At 38.8% G+C, this 12,137-nt stretch overlaps 1 protein-coding gene across 2 annotated transcripts in view; it reads left to right on the top strand.

Moving 5' to 3' along the window:
* The first annotated feature begins 4,574 nt into the window (after nt 1-4,574).
* LOC122660177 (tRNA (adenine(58)-N(1))-methyltransferase non-catalytic subunit TRM6) overlaps nt 4,575-12,137 on the top strand; it is a 42,506-nt gene continuing 34,943 nt past the window's right edge. The window contains exons 1-5 of one of the 2 annotated variants that reach the window (XM_043855369.1): nt 4,575-4,856; nt 4,957-5,084; nt 9,895-10,012; nt 10,234-10,315; nt 10,389-10,459. In XM_043855369.1, the coding sequence (XP_043711304.1) occupies nt 4,723-4,856; nt 4,957-5,084; nt 9,895-10,012; nt 10,234-10,315; nt 10,389-10,459 (533 nt within the window). In that variant the 5' untranslated portion in view covers nt 4,575-4,722. The remainder of the gene's footprint in view (nt 4,857-4,956; nt 5,085-9,894; nt 10,013-10,233; nt 10,316-10,388; nt 10,460-12,137) is intronic. The other variant, XM_043855370.1, reaches the window with a different exon arrangement.

The following is a 12,137-nucleotide window of genomic DNA, read 5'->3' on the forward strand; positions in this document are numbered from 1 at the left end:
TTTGCAACGCTACTTATGATAAAAGTTTCTCCTCACCGTGGGTGAAGAAAATTCAGTCCTTGTATAATGCAAAGTCTGAAATTGCCCTTGACATTATTTCAATAGTTCCATTTCAACCATCAGAACCTATGGATTAAGTGATTCTCTCTTCACCACAAATGAAAAAACTCGGTCTAAAATTTGTCATTTTCAGATTCTCAGGCAACTTTTCAATAATAATCTTCAAATCTGAGCACCACCTTGACATACCTATTCGTGGGCTTTGGCAAGATGACCTTATTTCCCTGGTCATTTTTATTTTATACTCTCACTACAGTTATCAAGAGGGCAGAAGAATTAGGGTTTTTCCATGGAGAAATGGTGCGGCATAGAAGTCCTCTAGTTACCCATCTTATTTTTGTCGATGAGTGTCTCTTCTTTTCCCGGGTGAAGTTAGACGAAATTACAGTCCTTAAAACAGTGTCTTGACTTGTATTGTAATGCAAAAGGTCAAGACATCAACCTCCAACAATCCAATCTCACTTTCAGCCCAAATACACATGCATGTCAAGTACTCCAAGAATGGAAATGTAGCCTATTGTCTCATGCAGGCAAAGAAGTGCTCCTGAAAAAGGAGATTGCTCAAATGTCTAATTTTGCAGGTTCCCATGTCAATCTGCCTATATCTTTCCATGACTCTATCAAGAAAAGTTGCCTCCAATTTTTTTTGGGGTGAATCTAAAATAAGCTAAAAATCCATTGGGTCCCATGGTCGTGACTATGCCATTTAAAGCAGCATGGTGAAAGGATACAAGGATGTAAAATCAAGCTTTATCAGCAAAGGGGGCCTGACGGTTGGGGTCCTCCCCCGGAGTCACATGAGCCCACTTCATCAAGGCTATTTACTTTCCACCATGTGATTTTCTTCAAGCTCGCCTGGGTAAAAGCCATCATGGGGATGGTGTAACCTATTGGAAGGGACAAAATTACTATTACAAAACTTACTATGGCACATTGGAGATGGATCACTCATGAATATTTGATGTGATAGTTGGGTGCCAATCCAACCTCATTCCAAAGTGAAGCACCTGAAACCAGATCCTTGCCCATTACATTTTGTTTCAGATATTATTGATCCTATAAGTAGATCATGGAAGGTTGATTTGTTCAAACAGTATTTCCATCCAGAGGATAGAGATGCAATTCTCGAAATAAATTTGAGCCTATATCCTAGTGAAGATAGACAAATTTGGGGTGCATCCAAGACAGGGGTGTTTGGTTTAGTAGTTCTATAACATATAACCTTCCAACGAATTAGGTACCCAAGTTTTTAGATTGGTTGAATAGTTGGGTTTCTTATATCGCCAAAATAAGAAAGTTGCACGTGAATTTCTATCGTGTACTTCTTTCTTGTATTGGTACCTTTGGAGAGTGAGAAATGATTATATGTTCAACAATAAAAATTGGACCCCACAAGAGGTAATCACAGTGGCCAAGCGAGTCTTTCTTGAGTTCCATGATGCATCTAGTGGTGGCTACACATCGATATTCGCATCTTCTAGTGTTCGAGTGCCCTTTGTGCCTAGTGCGCCTGTTGATAATACTCGATATTCTCAATTGGACAGTTCCTCATAATTGTGATGCAATGCTGGGAAATAGAAGTTCAAAGAGTGGTCTAGGCTTCATTTTTTGAGATCATAGGGGCTATCAAGTGAAGATGATCTCGTCTCCACTTCACTTTAGATCGGCGATTTAGGGTGAAACTATTGCAGTTTACAATTCGATGAACTCTTGTAGAAGCCATAGCTGCTGGTTTCACTCAACTTCAAATGGAATTGGATTACAAGGAGGTGATCAATTATATCCATGACCATAACCGAATTCTACCTTCTGAAATTTCTGTTGTAATTTCAGATATTAGAAGACTATCCTCTTCTTTTGGCTCTATTTCTTTTCAATGCATTCTATGGGCTATGAATGGTATTTCAGATGCCCTAGCTAAGAAGACAATCTCTATTATGTGTGTGATAGATGGCCAAATTCCACTCCATGGTTTCATGATCTTTGCGAATCAGAAGCTTTATGCTGCACACATTCTATCCTTTTACCAAAAAACAAAAAAAATCAATCAAAAACATTAAATGACTTTGTGATGCCAATAAACATGGATTGGTTATATCAGGCCAGATTGAATCTTTTTTGCCTTCCAAGATTTTAATTCATTTTTTACTATTTTGTCCTCATTGGTTTTTTTTTTTTTTACCATTAATGTTAGTATCAGTAGCCGACACCAATACACGTTAGCCGATACAAAATTCCGATACCTAAATCCTTGGCAGCTGAGAACGATACCCTAATACTCAATTCATGGTTTTTTTTTTTTTTGATGAGTAAACTAGAATCCATACATATGTATATAAAGAAACGATCAAAGAGTTCTAGAGAAGGGATGAGTTGATTCCCTCTCCAACAACTGATGAAAAGCTATATTCCTAAAATTGTTTGAGTGTGGCTATATGCGAAAAAAGAGGTAAAGACAACCAAGATATTTTAGCATCATCTGGTTTGTTGAGCCATGAGATTAACTCCTTATCCAGTAACCAGACATGATGGACAACGATCCCTTCCTGCTCCGATCTGTGCCATCCATTCAAAATCCCAAATTGAGCTGTTGTTGTTGTGTCCTAGATATTGAGGCAACCTGCATCTATGACAAAAGTGTTGCCATCTATCAAAAGGTTAAATGTCCACTTTGCTAAATTAAGTTCAGGTTTAAGGGCGTCTGTGACTATTAAACTAGTGAGGTGTGGCATAGTGTTAGTATTATCCCATAAAATCAGAGGAGGCAAGTTTGGATTAATAGAAGATGGATTTAAAGACGAGGGCCAGATCTGTAGATCAATACCCACTTAAGCACATTCCTGATAACAAACATTGGGTCTGCCTTAGCACCCTGCATTACCACATTGTTTCGTACAAACCAAATAAAATAACATGTAATAATAAAAATAGAAAAAAACCAAATAGTAGTTTGCTTGTCCATATCCAACGAGGCAAGAAGAGAAGTGCGGAGATGGAGGAATGAAGAGCTTGAGAGATGTTCAGTTCTTAGTCCAAGCGGACCAGAAGCCCAAATACGTTTAGACCAATCACATGCAAGGAATAAATGCCAGAGTGATTCATCTGAATTTCCACAAAGAACACACGAAGGGTCGATTGTGAGGCATTTTGCAATGGTAGCCTTGACAAGGAGCCCTGCATTCAAGAGACGCCAAAAGAAAACTTTAAATCGAGGATGTAACTTAAGTTTCCAAAAAAACCGCCACCATTTAGTAAGCTAAGACTGTTGTGATGGAAAATTGGATATGTAATTGGCTGCCAATTTAATAGAAAACTTCCCATTTCGAGTAAGAGAGCAGCCCCAAGTATCATCATCTAATGAAATAGGTATTCTGCGGATGAAACCACTCAAAGTAGAGCCAAAACATTCAAGAAGCCTGTTCGTATTCCAACAGTTTCCAGAAATAAAATCCGAAACAACAGTAAATTCAGGATTAGGATTTAAATTAGTGGGGGAGATAGTACCTTTATGTGTTGGAATCCAAGGGTCCATCCAACAAAACGTGGAGCAACCATTACCAATTTTCCTGGTCACCACTTGTTTAAGAGTGGGAGTAATCTTGGCAATACTGTTCCAAGTCCAAGATCCCCTTCGTGCAAGGGTACGAGTATCAAACAAAGAAGATCTTGGAAAGTACTTGGCCTTGATGACCTTGGCCCAAATAGATTGTGATTCAGAAATTAATCTCCACCCAAGTTTAAGGATAAGGGCTTTATTATGAGTTTTAGATTTTCAAAGTCCCAAACCTCCAAGACACAAGGGTCTGCAGATGTTGCCCCAAGCAAGGTTTTGCCATTTGCAGATGGACATATATGTGGTGGCAAATGGTGGAAGACACTTATTAGGCATCACAATGGGAGTACGATCACGACTTTCTCTGAGCCTCTAATTTTCACAAATTGTCTCGTCAGGGAAGCACTTGCGGTTCGGGTTGGTATGCTCATTGCAAGGGAGGAAGACCTACTAGATATTCATGTGGAATTTGATTGTTCAAACCTCATTCAAGCCATCAATCAATTATCCTCTTTACCATCGCTATGTATCGTTGGTATCGTGGCGGATATCCGACAGCTTGGTACCATATTCCATGAACGTCGTTTCTCGTATATTTCTAAAGAGGCAAATGTAACTGTCTATTCCTTGGCTAAGTAGACCTTGTCTTTGGCATGTAAGACAATTTGGCCCCAATCCACTCCTTGGCTCCATTGTGATGCCCTCTATAGTTCATGCCCTTTGCTTCAATGAAAGTCGAGTTACCCAAAAAAAAGTGTTGAAGGCACTCACTATTTACGGTAGAATGTTATATTGATTGTGTTCTACCGTGAACCGTCAAATTCTTATATAAAAAAGCCAGTTCTGTTTATTTTTTCTAAGTTTAAAACGACAAAGGAAAACACTGCGTCTACCTCCAAAGGACTCGCAAAACCGTATTGAGGCACTAAAGCAGAAAACCGCTTAAACTGGAGGCGGAAAGAGAAGGTTGAAGTTCAATACGAGTGACAGGTCAGGCCAGCCTTAGGCAGCCAAGCAGCAGGGATTATAGTCTAGAAGTTCTGAAGGCCTGTTTTGATCTCTTTCATCTTTTGTGATCAACCGCAATTTCTTCAGTGAAGATCAAAGATATGACTGAGGTTAGTGTGCAAAGTGTGCAAACAGGTTCAGTTCAAAACCCTAGAGTCACTTGGGAAGGTTGTAGCGTCTTGCTTGACATCAATGATGGAGACCGTCTCGTCTTTGCTCGTCTCTCTGCTGGCGCGTAAGTCTATTTGCTCTCCGAAATTCATGATATGTGCTTTGCTATAGACATTCATTTAAGTACCAATCGATGCTTAAAAGAATTAGATGTTGGATTGCAGGACTTTGAAAATTGGGAATAAGCAATGCTCCCTTCAGCCTCTAATTGGTTGCTCCTTCGGTTCTTTGTTTCAAGTAGAAAGCGGGCCGAAAGGGCCGTATCTGTCTCGTGTTATTGCACCTGCTGAAGATACCTTTATCAGTATGTTACTCTGATTTAATTGTCAATTTGTTCTCAATCAACTACTTCTTAAAGTCGTGGTTTTGAAATCTTAAACGGGAAAGACCCAAATAGCCACTTTTTAACTCTCATATGCTACATTTAGTTGTAGTAGAGGCTGTTGCAGAAAGCACGATTGCGCCCGTGAGATGTTCTGTCAAGTGCATTTTGATCCCCTTCCAGACTAGTGCTGGAAGGGGTTTGGCATGCCAGGACTTTCTTGTTATTGTTTTATTGTGTGTATGTGTGTGTGTGTGGGAGCTGTAGGCTTTGTCTTCGTTTCTATCCACATCTTTGAGCTATTTCCTATCTTGTTATATTACTCACTTTGCATTCTTCAATACATGAGTTCTCCATAAAACTACCCTCGGAAAGAAAAAAACCTGAAAATGTTCTGCCTTTTTTGTGATTTTCATTGGAAATATCTTCCCCTTGATACATTATTTACGCCAACATTTGTCCAAGACATCCAGTTGCTTGTTCTTTGAGTTCCTTTCTTAGTTGGAAGTTATGCTACTTCTATTATCTCCCTATTTCAATGTTCTTCCACCATTTTGAAGTGTAAATTGTGTACCCACTTTATATGGGGTATTGTCCGACTTAATTCTCTGATTGTCTATGCAAAAGGTTAAAAACTTCTCCTATTGGTCCATCATAAGTCCAAATCTAATCTTCATTATTGACCTTAAATAAGTGAAATGCTCATTGGAAAATGAAATCCTGGTTACATTTGAGAACATCAGGTAACCCTTATTACTAGTAGGTATGATGCGATCGTGAGTTCAATAGCCCTGATTATGGGTTCACTGTTCCTATGTCCAAAAACCTTGATTATGAGGTCTCTATAGGTCTGCAACAATGAGAAATATTCAATTTAAGAATATAATGGCAAATTTGTAAAGAAGTTGAAGTTTAGGGCCTTTGAATAAAAGGGTAACAGCAACATAGACTTATTGATTAGTAAATTCAAAGGAAGGGCTTCTCTGAAAATTTTAAGTAAAGAATGGAATAATAAAACGAATTTAAGAAGAAGGGCTCACTTGTAATTAAGAGAAATTGGGTCTTAGTAGTACACAAGAAGAAGATACCTTCTTCTTCAGCACGACTTCCACAGTAAACCACTCGCAACTGGCTAGGTTTCAGGTGGTGGAATCCTTTCAAATTATCAAGGATCGAACAGAGATTTCAAGGTGAGATTCCCATCCTGCAACCCTCTAAACCCCAAGCAACAATAATCGATCAATACAGTGGCTCAAAGATTAATAGTTTTTCCTTAGTAAATGACCACGACTCCACAGCTGCAAAGGTTACTCAAACCCAACTTTCATTAAATTCAATAATTTGAATGTTACGATGGTTATATGATAGTATATAAAGACTCAAAACAATCCTAATCCTAATCGAAACCCAAAACAGAATTTGACACTAAATTGGACTCAATCTCCCAATTGACAATGAAAGAAATTTCAAAATAACCCAAAGAAATAAATTCCTAATACCCTACGTTTAACTGCATCAACTCCCACGCTCTTAAAAAAACTCGAATCTGTCGAGTTAGGTTGTGAACCCAAGATTCCCTTGTAATGAACTCGACAATGATGTGGCACGTATCTTGAGATGATGGTTGGATTGTAGCTTCATGAGTGGGGAGAGTAGCTTAGCTCATAGTCGGAGAGGGAGAGAACTATTGCCATTAAGGTATTTCTGTCAACGCATGAGGCAACATCAGAAACATATGCCCTCCTTGTTTTACCTTGATGGTGTTCCGTGCACCATCGTAAAGAATACCATTCTTATGTTGCCATGGTCGCCCTAAGAGAACATCACAATGCACTAGGGGGCTAACTTGGCAAAGTACCTAGTATTGAAGTGGCCCAAACTGTCGGTTACACCGTGTAAATTGCAACAACCTCTTCTCCAGCATTAGGCCCAAAACCTCGCACATAAATTTTCTTGTAAAGCTACTTCTACGTGACGTTAAGCGCTTGAACTAGGTCTGTGGAATGAGGTTAGCTTCCACTCTTGCATCCACAACCATATGCATTGCCGGTGGGGTCCTCATCATACAACAGAGTACCCTTTTGTCTAAAGATGGGAGTCTTCTTTACTAGTCTATTGGTGAAGGAAGTAAGGCTAACTGAGTTAGCTTCAACCTCATCACCATGACTATCATTGAGGTCATCATCTGGATCAGGAGGACAACCCTTACAAACCTCCCTGTCATCATTTTCCAATAGTTGCTCATCCATAGTCAGAAGACGGGTCTTGTTGTGACAATCGTTGCCGAAGTGACCTTTCTCACTACAATTGTGACACAATATTCTTTAGCCATTTGCTACCTTTGGAGGCCTCTTGATTCTTTTTGTCAACCTTAAGGGCTCAACTTTCCTTTCTTCAGTCCTGGGTGTAGGTCTGTAGGTTGAAGGAGTCTTGAGCATGTCCTTCAAATAACTCTACTTTTCTTCAACAGTCTTGGTATATGCAGCTGCCAAATTAACTACTCTGAAGTTAATGTAGTCCTACGTAGGTAGAAGACCCACTAGGAGCCAGTACATCAGGATCTAATACGAACAAGCAGTCCGATTGAGTAGAAAAAGGTATTTTAGTCCAAATTAGGGTTAGGGTTAGGGTTAGGTTAGGATTTAAATGGTTGGTTTTGATAAGCATGTGTAGGGGAAGCTATCATTGAAGGTCCAGTGATAGATTGATGAATGGAAGTGTGATAATTCAAGTTACAGCAAATTAGGGTTTCGGGTTTTCGAAAAGATGAGAGTGAGGGGATCTAGGGTTTAGAGATGGATTTAGGGCAGGGGGTTAAAGTCGAGTTGCCCAGGGTTGGGAGAGTCACTTGGCCAGGGTATGGTGAGTTAATGATGGCTGGGTAGGATTTTAGGGTTTTTGGGTTTAATGAGGGTTAAGAAAAATTAGGGTTTTTAATGGTGGGATGGGGCAGAGGTTAAGGTCGAGTGGAGGGGGTATGATGGAGATGTTATGGTCAAAGTTTGATGAGATTTGGATGGTTGGTTAGGTCTGTGGGTAACTTAGGGTTATGGAAAATTGAAAAACAAAAGGGGGAAGGGTTAGGGGCTGTAGAGGATTAGAAAGAGAATTGGGGGATGGGGAATATTTCATACTTGTAACGGCAGAATGTAATCGGCAGCAGCTTGTTGATGGAGAAACTTGAATAAAAATCGAATCTTGGACAGAAAACTTGAAGAGAACCACTCGGGCTTCACACCGCAGAGTATCGATTGGATTAGACTCCAATCCCACCAACGAAACACTTGGGCTTCACACCGCAAGGTGTCGATTGGATCACACACACCAATCCCACCTTGCTTTGATCACACACAAAGCATATCTTCAGGAGAAGAGAAGTTGCAGCAGCTTGCAAGAGAGAAATTTCATAAACAGTGAGATAAAGAGGAGCCCCACGGTTTGCCTTTATTTATAATGGCCAAAGGCCTAAATTCCTATGCAGCCTAGGAATAATAAATCCCAGGTTGATTCTAAATACAAAACACTCCCTCTAAATTTGTGTAGAGGTGTGGACCCTAAAATAAAACTTAAGTTAAAAAGATTCTAGCCTAAAAGAATATTATAAAATCACTTAAATTGGACCAGTGGTTCAACCGGTTCAATTTAAAACACTAAAACATGAAAATAATCCCATATGCAACCTATGTACCCATATTTTAGGCCCATTAAAGTGGCGTATTACATAGAAAACCCAGGGGATCAAAGGCCCAACATGTCCATAACCCAACTCCTAGACTTATTTCTAGGGAAAGAAGCCCAATTTGGTGATAAATCTGCATCAGAAGTCACTATTAACAAGCTCTAACTGGTCTCTATATCCATTCCATGATGTACCTCATTACCTACTGTTGATCTGTCTCCTAGAATCTGTACCTGGAAGACAATTTATGGAACTCTATGGTGTAGGTATCCACATTTTTATTACCTTGGTGGAAGTTGATCATCTTGTGGAAGAGCATCTGCTCAAAATTAGGGGCAACATATTTTTCATTTAATATTTGTTTCATAACCTCCCGATTTCTTTCATAATCTATAACGAAAGAAATTTCAACTTTCAAGATAACTTAAAGAAATAAATTTCTATACCCTACATTTAACTCCATCATATCGAGGTAGTGGTCTTTGAACCATGCTACAAATGCACTCCTATTTCTTAAAATTGGAAGGAATTCTTATTTATGTGATGAAGGATTTTCTTTAGCTTATTTTTCCAAAGTTTCCTCTTAAACTTTTTAGATCATATTCCATTTTAGAAAACAAGGTTCTGGACAATCTTCACAATTGAGTCTCAGATCATTTGGACACATTAGAAATGTGCTCCATTTCCTGTTCATCAGGAATTCAGATAAGGAATAAGGTTGCCTGGAGTTTGTGCTTGATGAAGATTTGTTTTGACGGACTTCCCATTTATAGATAACATGAAAGACACATGAAGAAGAAGGTTCTGACCTTTTTGCATGTCTTCGGGGTTGTGTGTTTGACTCAGATGTCATTGATAATGTTGATCATAATTTGAATACTTTTTCTCAGAGCTGGTTTTGTTTGAGTGGTTGCCACTTATTTGCTTGAAATAGTATTTAGGGCTATGAATTTCTCTGATTCTATCAACTATTGCTATTTTCTGTGTCAACAGTCCCTTGCTTCCCCCTGCCCCCCTTCCAAAAAATAAAAAATAAAAAACAAGAGAAAAAAGAAAAAAAAATGAAAATCCACCCTGTTTCTGATTTTTCTTTCTGTGCAGGTGATCTTCCAGAAAAAGGCGATTGCCTGTTGAAAGATGAGTCCAGAGATAATAGATCATTAGTTGATGATAATACAGCCCAAAGTCTTTCTGGTGAAGATATAGAGGCGTTGCGGAGGTTAGGAAAGCCCAAACATTTTAAGACTTACCTCTGCCAATTTTCCTAAAAGCTGCTTTAGCAAAATCCTCATATATAACCGTGGAATTAAATTTTGCTATCGATTAATTTATTGATGTGGAAACAGTTTGTTGCTTGTAAATGTGTTGCTGTGCTGCCTGTTCACATTTTTCTGGTTAGCATTGGATGCCCCTTCGCTAATCCTGTTAGTTTGAATGCAGACAGGGTGCAACAGGTGATCAGATAGTTGAAGCATTAATCGCTAACAGCTCGACATTTGAGAAGAAAACATTGTTTTCACAAGTGAGTCCTACTTTATGGCATTTCAAAGCTCTAATTTATTTGGAAATTGTGCTGAGTTTGATTTCATCTGCAGGAGAAATATAGACTTAAGAAACAAAAGAAATATGCTCCTAGAGTATTAGTGAGGCGACCTTTCACTCGAAGGTAACATCTGAATTTAATTTTCCTAATTTGGAGAAGTTACAAAAAAAAAAAAAAAAAAAAAGGTTGTCTTGCACTAATGCCAAGTCTAGACAGCCATTCAGAGTTTCTAAAGGACCATTGAATTATATTTACTTTGGTGCTATCAAAAGCACTTGTTTTATAGTTCTCTCCTTATCCGGTTTCCACCATGAGCTCTATCAGGCTTGTATTATTGCGGCAGTCATCAGAACTAGGAATGACTTGTTCATAGATGTTGCTATTTTACATCGTTTTATATTCATCTTGTCCAATTTTCAGGATTGAGTATATACATGGTCTTGATGTTCAGGGCTGAAGTCATGTATCCTATATTTAATATGGTATTTATTATCATGGTCAAATTCAGAATCTGTTACCTTGTAAACTACTTGAATCCTAAATAGCATACATTCTTCCTTTGAAGTGATTATTGCCAAATATTTTCACTTCCTCCACCACTTGATTTTCTAGCTTCTCACCCATTTAGGGGTTTTATATTGCACAAGAGCTTCCTTCTCATTGGTTTTGTCATTGGTCTTTGTTGCTGGTGGAGGGCCGGTTAGGAGAAGAGGGGGAGCTGAGAAGGATCAGAATTGCAGGGGAAGAGAGAAGAAATTGCATAAGAGGGGGGGGGGGGAGAGGAGTGCACACACATAGCCACACTGGCTTCAAACGATAACTCAACTATTCCATTCTATTCAATCTATGTTCTAATTGCACGATTACATGGTATAAATGAAAGGAACCAAAACACTCCTATGCTAACTCTAAAACTAAAATAGAACTTGACTCTATCTTGGACTTTAGAAATAAAATCCTAACTCTGACTCTACCACGACTCAGCAATAAAAAGAAATTATTTGTAAATAAATCAAACTCCTAATGGACCCACTTACAAAACAGACCATAAAGTAAAATATCCTACAAAACAGACCACTTACTGAACTAAAACTCAAACTGGACCCGGTTCATTTCGTTTGGATACCCAATTGGGTTTGGGTCGGTCCAAGGTAGTGTATCTGCATCAGTTGCATGTGACCACTGACCAAGCCATCTCCATTAGGTACGTGATCCTTTATGCATCCTATTTTTCATCTGATATGTTACATCTCACTTCTTATTCTTATCTTCAATCCACTGCTTTGCAGCCTGCTTCACCCTTCTAAAGCCTACATTCTTCTCCTGAAATGCTTCTTCCAAATCTTTTTAATTGCTTCCACTATAACCTTTAGGTTGCATGAGAGCTTTCTTTTTCAGGGTGTTGTCATCTGTCTTCTGTTGCACATTACTAACTATGTCAATTGACTATTTGGTTTAATCATCCGTTGTTGCTGCCTCATAGGTTCCTTTGGGCGTTCTTATTTCTAATTTTTTGGTTTTAGTCCTTTAACTTATCTATATTCTTATTCTGTTTCATTAAACAAAGTTGTTCTCATGGCCATCCTACAAGTTTCCTCTAGTTTTATCCATCATATAAATTCCTTCTAGTTTTTTTTTTTTTTGTATGTCCGCCAGATAACACTCATATCTTGTTCAATTGCCAACTTTTAATTCTCTGGGTAATGTCTGGCTCAATTATAGTTGTTACGGCGTCTAGGCGACCCAAGGCGTTGGAGGCGGTCTGGAGGCAAATAGACACCAACAAGGTTATCAAGGTGAC

The sequence above is a fragment of the Telopea speciosissima genome, chromosome 4 (assembly GCF_018873765.1).
Source record: "Telopea speciosissima isolate NSW1024214 ecotype Mountain lineage chromosome 4, Tspe_v1, whole genome shotgun sequence".
Taxonomy (NCBI): Eukaryota; Viridiplantae; Streptophyta; class Magnoliopsida; order Proteales; family Proteaceae; genus Telopea; species Telopea speciosissima.